Here is a 19,806-nt window from a genome sequence, read left to right on the forward strand (position 1 = left end):
TATACAAAAAACACTAAAATATACTGATAGTTTAAACAAAAAAAATTCTTACAAACATAAAAAAAATAATGGTTACTCGTTCTGTGATATGTTTGTTATGATTTTCTTATAATAACTTTCTTATTAAAGTGACTTTCTCTTGATTTGCATATTTCCTCTCACGTTATCTTGCTGATTGCTTTTTTCTTTATTTTCTTATTTGAATGCTTTTTTTTTTTAATTATTATTATTTTATTAACATGCATTCCTGGCCACTTGCCACATTGGTCATAAAATTCAGTTGAATAAAGCCTTGAAAAAAGGTCTTTTTGCTAGCATCTTTATTACATTACAATTTATTCAACTTAATTTTATCCATGAAATGGACAGATTGGGCATATCTTCTGCTGACTCTCAGGCTAGCAAACTTTGGAAACTATGGCACCAAACTTTACTTACTATTTGTCTACCATTGAGCATTTAAATCCAGACAGACTTGAAGTCCTTTATCTAAACATTTCTGCTATGGTTGCTGACGTTATCGAGTGTTGTTCTGAGTTTGAACATGCCATCAAACTACTAAAATCTGCTTATGACAAGCCTTTTTAAAAATGTACCAGAGTATTACTATTTCTTTTGGCGGGTCACAGGATAGTCTACAAATCTGCACTGTTACTATAATCAATTGTGCTCCCATTAAATTATCAAAAGTTTGACCCCTAATTGCAAACCTATTGCTACTAAATATATATTATTCCTTAATTGGAATTCATTTTTGAGATGAGCATTATATATATTAATTTATTTTTATTTCGGACTATTAGTCTCATCTTTATTAGTTGTTGTTTTTCATCTTTTTATTGGCTTGTTTATTCACAACGTTTCGGCCAACTAATTCCTCTGGCCTTCGTCAGGTGGTAACCGCGACGGATAGGAACTTCGAATCTCCTAACTGCATTCTCAGCCATCACTGCCATCCGTAGTTCTTGTCGTCTCACCACATTTTTGGCCAATTAACCTCTGGCACACTTTGAGTGGGATTGAAACCGCTATCTTCAGACAATGCTCATCTGGAACCGTAGAGATTCAACGTCTCTATCAACTGCGCCACGGGCCCCCGAAGAGACGACAACAACTACGGATGGCAGTGATGGCTGAGAATGCAGTTAGGAGATTCGAAGTTCCTATCCGTCGCGGTTACCACCTGACGAAGGCCAGAGGAATTAGTTGGCCGAAACGTTGTGAATAAACAATCCAATAAAAAGATGAAAAACAACAACTAATAAACATGAGACTAATAGTCCGAAATAAAAATAAATTAATACCATTGCTACTTTTATAGATAGATTCAATATATCAAATGTTCCATGTTTTCTCACTATATATTTCTGGAATTATATTGAAGCGGTTAGCTCCCCAGAAGGCTTATACATTTTATCAGCTAGTTTTACCTGTTTTTTCAGAGAGGGTATATATATATATTTTTTTTTTGCAAGAAACAAATCATAAACTCAAACAGTGTTTATAATAACAGTTAAATTGAAATATACTGCAAATTAAATATCACAATAATGGTGCACCTAAATATTGAATATTGCCGAATAAATTCTCTAATAAATATCGGATGAATCAATATTTGCAAAATAAATTTAAAAAAAAAAAAAAAATCCGCAAAACATAGGCACCAAATTCATATGTGAATTAATTGATAGATTTTTTAACCATTCATAAGAGGAGACTGAGGAGGGTAGGTAAAAATGGGGCAAATGTAAAAAGGGGAAACAAAATGAAAATCTTTGAGAATATATATAAAGCGATACCATTAAGTTTGTCAATTAAAAAAATAAATTATATCTATATTCAAAAGCGGTTGAGAACCCTTGGCAATCCCCCTCCAAAAAATGAGATTCTGCTTTTTTAGGCGATTACGTGTGAATATTTCGAAAAAATATTTTAGAATTTAAAGTGGGGATCATTTTTTTCATATAAATTTATTAAAATGATCTCTCATTTCTAGGACATTCTAACTTTTTGCGACAGGTAACTAATCTTTAATATATGTCTAACCCTAAGTCTAACTCACAATGAAAACTCACACGAAATCCCCTTAAATAGTAAAACATGCAGAATTTATCTCCCATAAAAAAAATGCTTAACGATCTTGAGTCCTAAACCGTTAAAAAACCTAAGAAATAATTGTGTTATTTTAATATTAAACTGGACAGCACTTTTCATGCCCATCATTCACAATCGAGTATATTTTTAACTGCTCTGTCCTCTGAATATTTTAAAAATGAAAAAGGAATATGATTTAAATATTTGCCAATTTTACAATATCCTTTGATTTTCAATTTATTTGTACTATTTTTACTTTTCCAAATAAAATTAATGTTAAAATATATCTGTTTTGATACTATACTTTATCTTTCCCGTACTTGATCAATGAAGGAGAAATCCTTTAAGACTGAAGATTAAAAAAAGATGCTACCCCAATCCAAGTGCCTCTTTTTGGGGGTAGCAGGGTGTTCACTACATAAAACCCGACCTTTGTCATCGTAGAAATTTTTTTTTCTTTCACAGGTGGAAAACTTTGTTATTAATGTTTGCTCAAAAATAAATACAGTAAATTTTGCTGCAGTGTTAGCATATGCTGCATCTTAAAAAGTTGGTTCATGCTAACAATAGAATAATAAACATTGAAAAAATTAGTAAAAATAAGTAAAATCATGAATGATGGCTCTTTGGAGGGGCGGGGCAAGTAAGTTGGAACAATACAGTCGTTTGTTAAAGTCTAGGATATTTAACAGTCGAGAAATTGTAAACAATAATAAAAATCAACAAATACCTGATACCAAATGCAGTAAAATTCAAATATTTTTTTTATATGTGTTTAAGCTTATTCTATTTTATTTTTTTAGTTGTCTTTACAACAATTAACTGGTTGCATGTCGTTTAACCATTAGGGACTATCACTAACTCTAAATGTGGGAGTGCAACTCGAACTTTTTTCATTTTTTAAAATTTATTTAAATCAATTTTCTCCCCAAACAAGGTACAGTGCCACTTTGAAGTAGAGGACTACGATCGGGGACATAATTTGTGGAGGCATTATGAAGGGAGATGAGTAGCAAGATGTTTGTTCACATTACACTTGAACTTCTGCATGTCAGTACAGTTAGGAAAACAGAATCCCGGAAAGGAGTTCCAAAGTCTAGCAATTCTTGGGAAGAAACTATTGGTGTAAAAGGCTTTCTTAGACATAGTGATCTCTACTGTGAAGGGGGTGGGGCTTAGCTGCTTGTCAGGTTTGTCGGGGGGGGGGGGTAGTCACATCGAGGGGATACAAGTGCTTGTAGTTCATCAGAGCATTCACCATTAAAATACTTGTACCTATTTACAATGCCTCCCCACGGAACAGAGTTAGACACCAGGGTCGTTTTTTAACGTGGAGAAAAGGTACAAAAATAAAAATTGTTTCAGTCATGAAGGAGTTCTCCTCCACTGAAAGAGAACGAGAAATGGAAGTGCCGCATCTGAAGAACAGATACTACACTTTGATCTTTATATTTAATTTATTTTGTTTAAAGAAAAAATTACAATTAAAAAAAATTCCAATATAAAATTAAAACATTTAAAAAAGTAAATTCTCCAAGAGACAAAACAAATTTAGGCACAAGGCCCTATAAGATCTGGGGAGGGGAGTGTTGCAGGGTCTTTGTAACTAAAGTAAAAAATGGCGTCTTTGGCGACTTTACTCTTGACTGGCAACATTTACCACAATACCTCATTCACTCTGTGGAATCTAAAGCTAACTAATGAAAACCCCAGCGTTTTTACAAAAAGGATATATATATACAATTTCTGTATGTGTGTGTGTGTGTGTGTGTGTGCGCATTTTTTTTTTTTTATATATATTAAAATGTGTGTGCGTGTGTGTGTGAAAAAAGTTCAATTCATTGGAAAAAATAAAAAGTTCTTGAATTTGGAAGAAAAATAGTTCGTGTTGGGGAGTGGGATATATAGGAAAAATGTACAAAAAATAAAATTGCCTAGTGCATTGTTAGTAAGGTCCCTCCCTAAGCTAATCTAAGTAGTTAGATCGCCTACTGTTTTCCGGGACACCGAAAACAAGCGGGGAGATCCCTAATGGGGATTGGGAAGACTTCATATCGGGTGTAGGGAGTAAAATAAATAGATTGTTAAAAACAAAAGGGGAGGAATATATTTGGTGGTGACCTTCGAGTAGGGGTTGATCAGGGGATGATAAAACAAAAAGATAGGGGGGTAGTGGTAGGGTAGCCTCGGAAGGTTCTCTAGTGCCAAAACATCAACAAAAAATTGAGGGACAGGATCTCATTTGTACCACCAGTCAAGAGTCTCTTTACTTTTTATTTGTCTAACCTAGCGGGATGGGCTCCGTAAGACCCAGTACCGCATGTGCTATGCCTATGGTGGTAACACGAATTCAAACTTGGCACCTCGTCGGATGCACAAGCTAGCGTCATGCACCCACCTCTTGTCAAAGGCCACTCGAGGCAACCTCTTCCAATCGCATCTGATCTTTACTTTAAGCAGATGCTTAAAGTAGACTATCAGATCCCGATCCGGAACAGATATCCCTTCGCAAATTCGCTTGAGGCGTGTGATCCATATGACCATCCTCACTACTGCTAGTATCGCTAGAAAAACCATTCTTTTCTCCCTAGGCAGCGGCGGATCAATGTTCTCCACAAAATATGATTCGTCGAGTTCAAGCCAGCGCTTGGCATCGATGCGAGCCGTTACCTCGTTGACGTACCCTAGGAGGGTCTTGAGCCTGCTACAGCGGAAAAAGGCATGACCGACAGTTTCTCTCATGTCTTTGTCGCAGCGCAGGCAGTAGACCCGGGTTTCTTCATTGTAAAGGTTGAGTTCCTCAAGGAGGGGCAGTGCGTTCCGGACAAGTCGCCAGGTAAGGGAAAATTCCGAATTTGTAAGAAAGTCCCGTCCTGGCGCCCAACTCCACTGGGAGCGGACCTCCTCCAACGACATCCCCGTCCGTTTCACTAGCGGTTCCTTTTTGCTACGCCCCACTAGCTCCCGATAAAGCCTGTTCCTAGACTGTTCGAGGACACTGGTCCCCGGCAACGCTCTAAGTGCAGACCGGCATTCGGCGTACAATGTTTGTTCCACCCTCGGTCTCCGCCGTGCTTCGACCGAGGGTTCAGGTGTGAGATTGGAAAACGAGCTTTCAACCGCAGTGACCCATGGAACGTCTACGTACAATGAACGGCTCAGGAAGACCAACCTCTCTGCGTGCTTGTGACACAGGAGATCGGGCAGTCCCAAGCCTCCCTCGCTCGGATTTCGAACACAGACCTCTCTGCAAACATAATGCTTACCCTCGTTCCACAAGAGTGTGTCGAGTTGCTCCTGTAAGCTGATTCGTCGTTCTGTAGGGAGGGGAAGTACAGACAGACGGTAAAGGATGAGCGGAAAGACATATGTAGCACACGCCTCCGCCCGACTCTTCAAGGACAATTTCCTTCGAACCCAAGTCTTAACAGAGGATTCGACCTTGGCCTCTACTTCCGACCAATTTTTCTTCAGCTGGAGACCCGGTCCGAACCACACCCAAGGATCCGGACCGGGCTGTCGGTCCAATTGAAGATGCCCGGAAACGAATTTACTCCAGTCCAGGCACCCAACCGCAGACCCACCGACTTACTGCGATTGAAGACAGCCCCCGTGACTTCTTCATATCGAGCGAGCGCCTCGGTGACCACTTGAATGTCCATGGGGCAAGACACGAACACGGTGACATCATCGGCGAACGCGGAAACCCTGGCTCGTGTGCCTCCAGGGAGAGCTATCCCGCGCAGGACTGGTGTAGTCGCCTCGTCCCTTAACTTGCGAAGGAGGGGTTCCAACGCCAGGACGTACAAGAGAGGCGACAGCGGACAACCCTGTCGCACCGACCGGGAGACGGCAAAAGACTCCGACAGCTTACCGTTGATCTGCACCACTACCGTCGGCCTGTCATACAGTACAGAGATCCACTTGCGGAAGTCCGGATTAAATCCGGCGGCCTCCAGCACAGATCCCAGGAACCTATGGTCCACCCTATCGAAAGCTTTGGGCTGATCCAAACTGATCAGCGCGGCCTCGGCGTCGTCTTCTGTCCCCTCTATGATCGTGCGTATCAGATGAAGATTGTCCTGAATCGATCTCCCCTTCACAGCATAGCTCTGGTCTGGTTCGATCAAGTCAGTGATGACAACCTGCAACCGATTCGCAAGAACCTTGGCCAAAATCTTTAACTCTGTGTTTAGCAGAGTCAAGGGCCTGAAATCGTCTAAATCTTCCTCCCCACCATGCCGTTGACCTTTCCTCAGCAATGTGATCACTCCCTTGGTCACCTGCCCAGGGATGGAGCCCTGAACAAACCAATGAACATATCCTTCAGAATAGGGACCAACATGGGCGACAGCCTCAAGTAGAATTTGTAGGGTAGACCATCAAGCCCTGGGGACTTGTTGCAGCCGACCTGCTTCAACGCAGTAATGATCTCATGTTCCGCGACAAGACCATCACAGCTAGCCGCTCGAGCCGCCATGAGGCGGGGCGAGTCGGCCAAATAGCTGCCAAACTCTTCGACCCTGAGTCTGGGTAGTTGGGTGAAGCGCTCCGATAGATGCTTTCGAAACCCCTTGAAAATCTCCCGCGTCTCCTCATCGACATGAGGGCGTGCCCTTCCAGGTCATTTACCTTTCGGATGTACCCGTCCGAGCCGCACCTTAGAGCAGCCTTACGCTCAACAGCGTCAACATTAACAGCCTCGTTCGAGACTTTCATTAGCCTAGCCCTAACTATCTGGCCCTCGTACCGCTCGCTAGCCAAGCAGCTGAGGTCTTGTCTAGCTAGTGCTATCTCTAGGGGGGCCCCACCCTTCAATGCCTGGGTCAGCCTATTCTCTGTACGCTTCTTGGCCTTAGCCTTATCTAGTGCGAGGCGTTGGCTGTATTTGACCGAGAAACGTCTAATCTTAGCCTTGAGACTAACCCACCACTTACTCCCGGTAACTGCCCCCACTAATGCCCGTTGGATTATCTCTGTAACCTTCAACCGGTAGTCTTCCAGCTCCAACAAGGTGCTGTTGAACTTCCAGTATCCGGCCAGTCTAGGCCTAGGGCTCAAGTTCAGACGGGCCATAACTAGTTTATGGTCCAAGTGTCCTAAAAAATGGAACGTGGGGCAATATAGGAAATCTACATCGCCTCTTCTAACTAACATCTGATCCAAGTAAGTACTTGGATAGGAAGGCGTATTAGGATGCCACGTCCACATCTCCCGCCCCGGGTGATCCAGATGAAATCTGTCGACCAGGTCGCATGAAGCCATCAGGTCAGACAGACTGCTGTCACACCACACCGACCCGCTAGTCCCCCCGACCTTATCTATCCTGGGATCAAGGATGGCATTCCAATCACCCATTAAGACTACCCTCTCTGGATCATCTACAAAGCCCTCCACCCGTCGAAAGAAGGAAGCCCGCTCCACAGCGGAGTTGGGCGCATAAACTGCGACTATCCGAAACACACTGCTATTAACGGCAACATCGACGACAATCGCCCGCCCGTCCTCGTCCGCGTGAACCACATTCACCGACGCTGATAGGGCGCGATTTACTAGCAAGGAGATTCCACGACTATAGGTATTGCTATATGCTGAGTAAACATCGTAATCGTTCACCAGCACCTGACAATCCCCATCACAAATAAAGTGGGTCTCCTGTATAGCGGCAATATCTACCTTGAGGGACATCAGATCTCTCAGCACACGCGCGGCCTTGCTTCGACATCTGAGGCCCCTCACATTATAAGTAGCCAAGTTTAAAGCCATGGTCACCTACCTTATTCAGTGTCACACACGGTCCTGAAGTCCTCGGGAGTGAGGACGTGGCAGGCTTGTCCAAGGCTTCCGGTCAGTAATTCAGCTGAGGGTAATCCATTCTTGGCCACGCCTCCCACGTCCAGGGGAAAGGTTATTTTGAGTGCCCTGTAAAAGGAGGGGTGGATGTAAACAGGGACTCTGCCCTCACATTTGTAAAATAAATTGTTCAGCGAAGGATGCTCCGTGTCCACCAGCTGCTGGCCCGGGATTGTATCCTTCACGGCGTCTATCATGGCCCAGAGAGCCTCTGTCCTGGAATCCTTGTTGACCCTAACAAATGTGGTCAACAAGGGAGCGTCCTTGAAGTTAGTGGGATCAGTAATATTGTCCCCGCCGACATATGTGAAGTTTCTTAGTTGGTTGTAACGGACCTTCTGCTGGCCTTTCAGCTCTGGTGTTGCCTGCAGAGAGCCTGTCTCACATATCCTTCCTCCTGGAAGGAAGGGGAGTCTTTTTGTCCGCTCTGTGCAGACAGTTGTGGTTGAGGTTGGTTTCTCTTTATCCAGGGGGAGGAGGAGTAGGGGAGGAGGCAGTGGGGGTTGGCGTGTCTGGTGTGGGGGTGTTTGGTGCTGGAGATGTTGCTTTTTTGGGGGCGTCATTTGTTCTTTCTGGGGATGGGTTACGTGCTAGAGTCCTTGGGGGTTTGGGGATGGAGGGGGGTTGTTGCTCTGGCTGTTTGGGGGTTGGGGTTGAAGGGAGATCGGCCTCAGAATTTGAAACATTGAATTTCGGGGTGGGGTTGCTTCCTTTTGTCTTCCTACTCTTTCTCCTCTTTGTACTCTTCTCTGCCATCTCTGCTGCTTCTGTTGATTGCACTACTGCTGATGCTGCTGTCTCTTCTTCCGACGCATTCTATTCCTCCGAGTCTTGAAGTTTTCTCTTGTTCGAGTAAGAGGGCGCCGGGATGTCCATGGGAGTTTGCTCTGGCTGGTCTTGGGTCACTGTTTGCTTGGGCATGCCTTTGGGGCGTCTGCCCTTCTTGGTGACTGTCGACCAACCAGCCTCTGCTGCTTGACACAGTTCAGCTGTAGTAGCAGTTGTTGATGGGGCTGCAGCCGGGGTTTGGGTTGGTTCTTTGGTAGGGGCCATCCCCTGTGATTTGTGAGTGGCTGTGGCCGGGAGTCTTTTAGGGCAGTCCTTAGCCATGTGCCCTTGTTTTTGGCAGTGCCAACATTGGGGCCTCCTGCCCTCCACGATAATGGTCATTGTCCACTCGTCGAATTTCAACATCGCAGGGATTTTATGGAATTCGGTTTTGTCCAGGACCATCTCGACCTTATGATCTCCGGTCATCACATTCCGTTGACCGCGGACAGGCGTGACGGATTCCACGTCTCTATACTGGCTTAGTATAGCCCCGACCTACCGGGCTCCCATGAAAACCGGAACGTTCAGCACGGTGACGTTTGTTCTCCTTTTATTGAGGTACTCTGGTTGGAGTCTAATCCTTTTCCTCCGGTGGTCGGTTTTTGCCAGCCTTATCGCATCTTCTGGGCTGGGGAGCAGCACGTCCCATGTGGCATAGCTCCTCCTGCAGATGTAACTGGCTGGAATGTTAAGCTCCAGGAGGAGTGCCACCATGCTGTCCTTGTCGACTCCTGTCAGGCTCCTGGTCTTTAGGTCAGACGCGGTCAGGGAGAGAACTCTTTTCTCCAACTTCTTGATTTGACCTGGGAGGGGTTTGATGATGTTGCCCACAGTGTAGTCCTTGTAGGTGGAGTTAAAGAGCTCTCTGTAACCCTCCGGAGTCAGTTGGTCTTGCTGCGGTTTTGGGCCCCACGCTGTTTCCAGCTCTTGTGGTGAGTTGGATGGCCTTGGACGTGGAGCTGCTGGCCCTGCCTGTGGTTGAGTTTGAGGTGTAGTTTTGGCCTTGTTGGGGGCCAGAGTCGGCCAGTCAGCGTCAAACGTTGCTTCCTGGCTTTGTCCCGTTCCCTGGCCGCCTCTCTTCTTCTTCGTTGCAGAGTCATCTTTGGGAGGATGCTCCGCGGAAGTTTTCTCCTTGGATGATTCATTATCTGGAGTTGGAGCTCCTCCAGTTGGTGATGAGGCACCGCTTCTTCCAGTTCTGCTTTCCTTCTGGAGCGTTGTCTTTGGGTGCGGGTCGTTCACTTCCCCTCTGAGAGTTTTAAGGGAAGCTAACGTTTCTTGTATTAACTTCCTGGTTCTCATAGTGACTCCGCTTTCCTCCTCCTCCTCTTCTTCCGTGGATGGGGGATCCTCTCCAGGGGGAGTCGGTGGGTCGCTTGAGATGGCTAGCATCTGCGGAGCTGTGAATGCAACTGGCTGTGGTTTTCCAGCTGCTTTTGCTGTCTCCTCGTTCTTCGTCCTCTTTTTCTTCTTAGGGTTGCCCTCTTGGGGCGCTAGGGTGACTTGGTTGCCATCGGTAAATGAGGATTGAGGTTCAGAGGGTGCCACTAGTTGTGGGTCACTTGAGTGGTACCTCGTTCCCTCATCCACCGCAGTTATGGAAGCTTCCATCTGGGGATGATCCTCTTGGGGAGCCCGGGTGGGAGTATTATCTCCGACTGACGAGGATTGAGGTGGAAGGGGTGTTGCAGGATGTGTACCACTCCGATCGCACCTCGTTCCCTCGTCAGCCGCTACTTTTACTCCCCGGTCTGGAAAGTGGTCCTCGTTGGGAGCAGGGGGCTGGTTTGGTTGCACTCCTGATGTTGGACCTGCCTGGGTCGCCGCGGGCTGCGGCTCTACCCTGGCCTTCTCCTCCTCTACATCGTTCGTGGTGGGTGCTCCCTCCGATGGGGAGTATTCTAGTGGAGCGATGTTGCGCATCTGCGGTGGTATCCGCTTTTTCCCCGGCATCGTGTGGAAAAACTGCACCGGCCGCTGCCGCGGACCAAAGTGTAGCGGGGAGAAAAGAAAACCCAGGGGAATGGAGGGGGTGGAGAGGGAGGAGCGGACTCAGAAGAAATTAGTGTTTTTGACCTCCCCTCACGGGGATGTCAGGTTAGCAGCTCAAATCCCCCGCAAGGGGGGAGAGCAGAGAAGAAAGACGCAGTGGGTGCTAGCGGGTCAGAGTGCCGCGTCGCAATTAAGAGAGAGAGGGGATAGACATTTCTGCCCACAGAGGGGAGCAAAAACGAAACACTCGCCCTACCCCACGTCACCCTACCCACTAACTACCTCAACGGAAGCGAGAAAGAGGACCCTGTCTGTTCGATCCATTGGGAGAGCAGCGAAGATAGACAAAGTTTGGGCCTGGCAGGTCAGAGTGCTGCTCAGGCAATTAAGTGGTGAGAAAGTAGACCATCCCAGTCTCGAGAAGTAAGACCAAAACGAAGAAAAACAACATGCAAAAAAGAAAAAATGAAAAAAGAAGGTCTCAACTACCAGCGATAGTGGTGTTGGTCCTGAGATTCCAGTCTCCCAAAAGAGGGGATCGGTTTTCGGGTCCAAGCTCCCACAAATGTGGAGTCGGTCCTTTAGGTCCTGACTCCCCAAAGGAGGGGGTCAGTCCTTGCTAACAAAAGTTAGTATGAAAAAGCACCTTAACCTAGCCCGAAAGCCCGGTGGTGGGTCAAGTTTCGTAACTGAGAGAACAGATACTACACTTTGATCTTTTTATTTATTTGCTTCCCCACTGAGCAAATTAGGCAGGAGGCCATTTTTTAATGTGGAGATAGGGGGAAGGGGGAGGGAAAGGGGGATCCAGCTCCCAAGAGGAGGGAAGTGGGAGCTGGATTAGAAACTGTTGGTATGAAGGGTTGCCCCTTCAGTGACCAAGGTCAGATATGTGGGGTTACCCCCACATATGGTCTGTGCTAGTCATAGCTTTGCAGCATCTGCCGGAACAGATGGTATTTATTTGCTCCCCCACCGAGCAAATTAGGCACAAGGCCGATTTTTTATGTGAGGAGTGAAGGGAGGGGGAAGGGAAAAAGGGGACCAGCTCCCGAGAGGTGGGAAATGGGAGCTGGTTAAAGGTCAAGCATGTGGGGTTGCCCCCACATATGGTCTTTGCTAGTCATAGCTTGCAGCATCTGCCGGAACAGATGGTATTTATTTGCTCCCCCACCGAGCAAATTAGGCACAAGGCCAATTTTTAATGTGAGGAGTGAAGGGAGGGGGAAGGGGAAAAGGGGACCAGCTCCCGAGAGGTGGGAAATGGGAGCTGGTTAAAGGTCAGGTATGTGGGGTTGCCCTCACATCTGGCCTTTGCTTGCAGTATCTGCCGGAACAGATAATACACTTTGATCTTGCCCAAAAGGCCAGCCAGGAAATACTTGTAGAACAGGCAGAGGGATGCAACATTTCGTCGGTGTGACAGAGGCTGAAACTTAGATGACAGTGCAGGACCTATCAGGTTAGGGACTCTTTTTTGAACCCTGTCCAGGCCAGGAGTGAGAGACGAGCAGCAGATGCATGCACCAGCCCAAATGTGACATGGGCGAATGGTGGCCTTATAGAGGTACAGGATACTTTTAGACGTAAGTAGTTTTCTAGCACAGTAGAGAGAGCCCACCTTCTTTGCACTTAGGGTCAGTAGTAAATAAGTCATTTGCTTACAACTTAAATTAAGCCTCCTTACTTCTTTAGCTATAAGCGGACATTAGTTTACTTATTTATTTTTTTTATTCAGTGTGTAAAAATCACTTTGAACAACATATTTTGAAATTAGAAAAAAAAAAAAAAAAACAACAAAAAAATTGTTTTAGCGCGTTAAAATTATATAGGTTGGTAGATAATTAAATTCTACCGTGTTTGGTGTGATTTTTTTTTTTTTTTTTTTTTTTTGCCGTTGTTTCTTGCTTTTTACAATTTTCAGAACTTAACTTTTCTACACTTTAACTAAACGAATAAATACTTCTAAATTAAGGGGAGTGCTTAAACTACGGAGGTTGGACCCCCCCCCTCCCAATGTACTTAACTTGGAAAAATCGATTTTATAGCGAGTTTTAAGAACGGTTAGCCGATAAAAAAAGGTGAAAAACAAAACAAATAATCAATAAATAATTGTTACCAAAGGCAATAAATGCTACATTTTTACCTACATGAATGAGTTTACTTTATGTTTTAAAGTATTTTCAAGCGCTTTTCTTTATTTTTTAATCTAAAATTGCGGGTGTGAGGGTGTCAAATATCTCCAGATTTTCTAGAAAAAAAACACTAGCCGCTAGATCAAAATTTTCCCCGCTAGATTGCAAACGAAATCGCCAGAAATTTTGGCAGAAAACAAAAAAAAAATAAATAAAATCGAATAGAAACAAAAAAATAAATTCAACCAAATAAAGGGGAGTAATCTATATTGAATAGCTACAGATTTACCCCCCTTTGTAAAAATAATTTTTAAAATAATTTTGTAAGGCGGAAGATATCGATTACAAAGTCTAGAATCCGACTGATTTAGTGTTATATATTAGCTATATTAGATTAAAATTGTGTGTGTGTGTGTGTGTGTGTGTGTGTGTGTTAAAAGAGAGAGAGAGAGAGACAGAGAGAAAAAAAGAGGTGGCGAAGCGGAGATAATGAAAGTATTTTGCTTCTAAGAAATAAATTTTTTTTTATCTCTCTCTCCTGATTCAAAATAGTTTCACTATCTTGATTAACCTTTTTCTAAGTATTCCTGAAGTACACTTCCATATTAAGTGTGAAACTAAAAACGTAGATCTTTCGAAAAAAATAAAAAAACATTTCTCTTGTTTGTCCTGTCCTTATTCGATTTCCCTCTCTTTGCTTCCTTGTCGACATTTGTGATGATGAAAGTATTCTTTTAAAATTTTATGACGCAAAATATCTCATGAAAAAATATTAAAAGCCAAATGAGCTCAAAAACAAACAAACAAACAAACAAACAAACACAAGAAGATTTTTTTTATTCTAACACTTTGACGAGGAAAAAGTGCGAAAGACACCTGCAAACCAATCTGAACAAAAACAGTTTTGTTTTATTTTTCTGTAACTTTTAATTTAATTTTTTCTATATTTGCAAGGACAGAACAAAAACAATGTCAGCAAATCATGTAAGTCAGACGCTTTCTATTATTTTAATTTATTTTTCTTGTGTATACACTCCCTGACCAGTAGCTTTTATATATTGAAGATTTGGTAAAACTATACAAACACCGTGACAGCGAATTAACCCTAACCCTAACACTAACCCTAACCCCAACCCTAAACCTAACCCTAACCCTAAACCCTAACCCTAAACCTAACCCTAAACCCTAACCCTAAACCCTAACCCTAATCCTAACCCTAACCCTAACGCTGTCACGGTGTTTGTATAATAATACCGAAGATTTCAACTTTAAAATAGTTGCAATTAAAACAACGGGTTTGTTTTACTGTACACATAGATTCGAAAAAGTTGTCAAAAAACAAATATGTAACAAATAAATGTTATCAAAGGCAAGATAAGTTACTTTTCTACCCAACTGGATATGTTTTTAGTGTTTTTATTCAATGTAACATGTTTATTCAGCTCGAAAAACATACAGCGTTTACCGACGTATTGGAAAATTCAAAATGGCGGCCGACCCTCTCTCGGAGACGGTACGTTTGGGAAAAGGAGTTATAAATAAAAAAAAAAAACATTCAAAATACTGTTAAAAACCCGCCGAATATATGTCAGCCTATGTCACGGTAACATATATTGAACGAGTTTCTAACAGTATTTTGTCTGTTTTTTTTTTTTATTATTTAAACCCATTTTCCCAAACTTACCGCCTTAAAAAGAGAGTCGGCTGCCATTTTAAATTTTCGAATACATCGGTAAACACTGTATGTTTTTCGAGCTGATTAAGCATGTTACATTAAATATAAACACTAAAAACATACCCAGTTAGGTAGAAAAGTAACTTATCTTGCCTTTGATAACATTTATTTGTTATATATTTGTTTTTTTGACAACTTTTTCGAATCTATGTGTACAGTAATACAAACCCGAAACGACATTACCATAACCAAATTAGGATAATCGTTAAAGAATCGATAAAGACATTAAAAAAAAAAAGGAAATATTAAAATAAATAAAGTATATTGCACGTACCCGTTATGGAATTAAGTTCTCATTAAAAAAATTCATTTAATTTGATCAAGTAATTTTTTCGTTTTTTTTTTTTTTATTTTTTACAGACGAAATTCAAATTTTAATGAGATCGATCGTATCCCGCCATCTTGCTTATTTCGCGGACGAGGAGGGGTGCCTTTAAATGAAAAACGGATTAAACAAAGGACAAAATGAAAAAGACTTCTTTTATTTTTTTATTTTTTTTACATAGGAGTCACCACTTATCAAGGCCCGGATGCCACTCAAGGATAAATGTTAATGAGTGTACAGTAGTCAATGGATAATATCGTAGTAATCGTTAGCAGTGGAAATTTGGTAAATTGGATTACTTAAGGGGGTGGTTCAACGAGAATTTGTTTACGTTGGACTTGAAGACGATCAAATTATAGTCAGCCGGAAAGCAGGCAAACGGAAGAGAGTTCCACAGGCGTGCAGTTCTAAGAAAGAAACTTTGTTCATGGAATCTACGTCTTGGTTTAAACATAGATAAAGAGTGGAAGAAATTATTGGCAGAGTTTCATAAGGTTAAAAAAAGACATAGAAACTCTGTAAAATAAGTGAAAAAAAAAAACCCTAAAATATTTATCTAGGTATTTTTTCTGCCTATTTTTCAAAAATTATCGCGTCAAATTTTGACAAACTTTAAGCGGTGGAGTTATCTCCCATGGCGCCACCCTCCTCGTCCTCGAAATAGGCAAGATAGCAAGATGGCGCTATTTCATTAAAATTTGATTTTCCTCTATGAAAAAAAAACAAAACTTCCTGATCAAATTAAGTGAATTTTTTTATGAGAACTTAATTTCATGACGGATACGCACAACTTTTTTTTTTTTGTTTTAATATTTTTATTTCTTTCTTTTTTTTTTCAATATTTTCTTTCTTTCTTTCTTTTTTCAATATTTTCATTTCTTTCTTTTTTTTCATTATTTTCTTTCTTTTTTTTTTCAATATTTTCATTTCTTTTTTTCATTTTTTTTCAATATTTTAATTTCTTTCTTTTTTTTCAATATTTTCTTTCTTTTTTTTCAATATTTTCATTTCTTTTTTCTTTTTTTCTTCAATATTTTCATTTCTTTCTTTTTTTTTTCAATATTTTCATTTCTTAATGTCTTGATAAGTAAAGGTAAACTAAACAAGTACCATTTTTTAAAATGATAATTAACCATTTTAATAAGAAATTGTAGCCATTATAAGGCCGATTTTGATCTAGATAGTTCGAATTAAGTTATCTCCCACTAATTTATAAAATAAATGGCGGATCAAAACATACAATATTGTTTCTTTATAAAATTTTATTTTCTTAATTAAAAAAAAAAAAAAATACTTGATCAATTTACGTAATTTTTTGGAATATGACATCTCTGTTCCTTGGCGGGATATCATAAATTGTTTGTTTTAAGATTTTTCCGGAATTTTGTTTTGAAAATACGTTTAATTATAATCAAGTATCACAATATCTTTACCAAATTAGGGTAATCGTAACTATTACTGACACAAATTATTTTAAGAGAATAGGGTTAATAAAAATTAATTAATAAAAAAACGTTTGTTACGATACAGACAAGAGATCGATTTTTTTTATATGTCGTTTTAAGCACAAACAATATTACGTATGGAATTGTCATGCCGAAAATAGAAATATATTAAAAAATTACGAAAAATCATCGTGTAGAAAGTTATTTCACGTTAAAAGTATTTTTTTACGGAAAATTGGGTAAAATTGCATCTTTTTAAAAATTAGGCTAAATGCAGGGGACATAACTCCGACACGAATATTTTAGATCACTTGTGTCATGGCTGCAATATTTGTTGTCTGTAGTGAGACTTTTTTTTACTTGATGAATTTTCGTAATTTTTTTAAATGTTACTATTTTCGACATGACAAGTAAGTAATATTAGCTTTGCATTAAAACGACATATTTAAAAATCGATTTGTCGAACAAGCACCTCAAAAACTATTTATTTCGTCTACCCATTTGTGATCTTCCATTATTTTTTTAATTTAATATTTAAGGCGCTTCTATATTATAATAACGAAAAAGTATTGAATTTCAAGTAAAACAAATGTTATGCACATAATTGTCATGTCACAAACAGTAACATATCAAAAAATTACAGTAAACAATAACGTAGAAAAATAATTATTCGTGAAAAACAATTCCGATAAGGGCAAAAATCAACAGTTCAATAAGGTTACATGGTGGGTCGGACATATTGCGTCACGTCACATAAGCAAAAGGGGAAGTAAGTCAGTTGAAACACAATGTGTAAGAGACAAAATTTATTCAGAATAGAAAAATAAACATAGCATATATACATAATTTGTTAATTTTTAAAAATAACTTTTTTAAAAATGTTTGAATTTCCAATTTATTTATAAAAAATATAACAGTAAATTGGCCCTCTTGCAGTTTAAGGAAACTAAAATATGGAGAAAAAAATGGGACATAAGGCGCGTTACCGTGGCTACCGAGAAAGAAGGCCGATGCATATGACAGCGTAACGTCACTTCCTGATTAAGTTGTAGGTATAGACAGATTCCGGTATTCAACCACGTGGTCATGCTAACAGGCATAAAAAAAAATATGGCTATCAATATGTGTTACCAATTGTCCATGTATGTTCTAAAGAAAAAGAACAATTCTCCATTCGCAAAATAATTATTATAATTGCACATTTGGGAAAATTTTAATCAAAATATCGTAAGTGAATTCGTGTTTGAACTTTTATTTTTATTGGAGAAAGTCGAATATTTCATTTTATTTATTATTTTTTGTTTTTACTGCAAAACAAACAATTTTTGGGTTTGTATTACTGTACACATAGATTCGAAAAAGTTGTCAAAAACAAATATATACCAAATAAATGTTATAAAACTAGACAAAATACTGTTTGAAACTCGCTCAATATATATTACCGTGGCATAGGTTGACATATATTCGGTGGTTTTTTAATAGTATTTTGTCTAGTTTATTATTTATAACACCTTTTCCCAAACTTACCGTGTTAAAGAGAGAGTCGGGCTCCATTTTGAATTTTCCAGTACATCGGTAAACAGTATGTTTTTCGAGCTGAATAAACATGTTACATTAAATAAAAACACTGAAAACATATCCAGTTAGGTAGAAAAGTAACTTATCTTGCCTTTGCTAACATTTATTTGTTATATATTTGTTTTTTGACAACTTTTTCGAATCTATGTGTACAGTAATACAAACCCCAATTTTTATATAATATTTTTCAGTCCGTTCTTTTAATAATAAATAAAACTTTTCACTGAGTATTTTCAAATATTTTAAAGTAAGCATTTTTCACGGCAGTGTTTTTTTTTTTTTACGATTGGTGAATTATCAATATTTTAGCACGGGGCGTAATTCATTTCTTTGAAATATATTTAAAACTTCAATTTTTTGTTTTTTATAACATTTTAACTGTAAATAATTTACATGACGAGTTTGTTTTACTGTACACATAGATTCGAAAAAGTTGTCAAAAAACAAATATATAACAAATAAATGCTATCAAAGGCAAGATAAGTTACAAACATGCCGACACTTTTATTTTTAAAATATATTGATAAACATTGTATGATTTTCGAAGTGATTACACGTTTTAAAGTGAGTAAAACCACTAAAAACCTTTCGAGATAGGTAGAAGAGTAACTTATCTTGCATTTGATAACATTTATTTGTGATATATTTGTTTTTTGACGACTTTTTCGAATCTATGTGTACAGTTATACAAACCTAAAATTTAATTTAACTTGAAAATAATATTTAAAATACACATGCGTACACTGCACAAGCACCCTTATTATTATCATAATAATAATAGTAATAATAATAAAACAACTGGTGTAGATGACATCGACTGGCGCCACACCACACCAACTAGTTGTGAAGGGTCAGGGAGGATGGAAAGACTGAGGTGAGAGAGTACTGATCAAATCTCCACTGGAAGTGTGCAGTTCAAATCTGGTACCTTGGGGAGGCATTTTGTCACCCAAACCCCAGGAAACACCAATGGCCGATGCTAACGAGAAATCAGTGACAACGGCTATTGCAATAACATCATCTGTACAAGTGGTCGAAAGGTGGAGAACACTGGAAATCTAGGGAGACTTGTTGTCACTTGGTCTCCAGGGAACACCACGGGTTACTGCCAGTGAGCAATCACTGATGATGGCTTGTGAGCCAACTCTGTACATTTTGATGAAAAACATGGGAAAAAATGGACATAGAAGAACAGAAAACCAAAACTTTAACTATAATTTCTGTATTTAAAGTAATAGTTATTTAAATATTTCAATCTTGTGGAGAAAATCCAGCTTCCCAATAAGGGACACTCTGGATAGGAACAAAAATAATCTCAGTCATGAAAGATTTCTCCTCCACCAACCGAAGACAGGAAAGGTAAAGTGTAGCATCAAAACAAATACTACACTGATCTTGTTCCGAAGGCCAAAAAATATTTGTTTAATGTTTCTTTAATTGTTTGTTCCCTAAATTCATAATTCAGTTTTATCAGTATTAAATTGTATTTCGCTTTAAAATTATTTAATTTTACATAATATTTATATTTTATATAGAATAAAGTTCAGTTTAAGTATTAATCGAACTGTGTTGCTTTTTTTTTTTTTAAATGTTTTATTGCTCTTTTTCAAATGGCCCTCATATAGTGCTGACTGTCTGACAAATCTTACCTACATTGTCTGCAGACATTTTTCAGTTAACAGGCCTTCTTCTTACTCTCGGTGGCCGTGGCGTTACACCAGAAGAAAGAATGCCATCTGATTGGATGGTGAAATTGGCGTCATTTTATAAATAAAATGAAATATTGAAACTGACAATATTAGAAAACAATATTTTTTT

General features: G+C 40.0%; 1 protein-coding gene across 2 annotated transcripts in view; it reads left to right on the forward strand.

The window, feature by feature from the left end:
- Positions 1-13,331: 13,331 nt before the first annotated feature.
- The window catches only part of LOC145252589 (opioid growth factor receptor-like protein 1), an 82,795-nt gene continuing 76,320 nt past the window's right edge, over positions 13,332-19,806 (forward strand). The window contains exon 1 of one of the 2 annotated variants that reach the window (XM_080112254.1): positions 13,332-13,889. In XM_080112254.1, the coding sequence (XP_079968380.1) occupies positions 13,875-13,889 (15 nt within the window). In that variant the 5' untranslated portion in view covers positions 13,332-13,874. Of the gene's footprint in view, positions 13,890-16,700; positions 16,821-19,806 lie in introns of those variants that run through there. The other variant, XM_080112255.1, reaches the window with a different exon arrangement.

Source organism: Euprymna scolopes, chromosome 29 (assembly GCF_053919585.1).
Source record: "Euprymna scolopes isolate OS-2025 chromosome 29, ASM5391958v1, whole genome shotgun sequence".
Lineage (NCBI taxonomy): Eukaryota > Metazoa > Mollusca > Cephalopoda > Sepiida > Sepiolidae > Euprymna > Euprymna scolopes.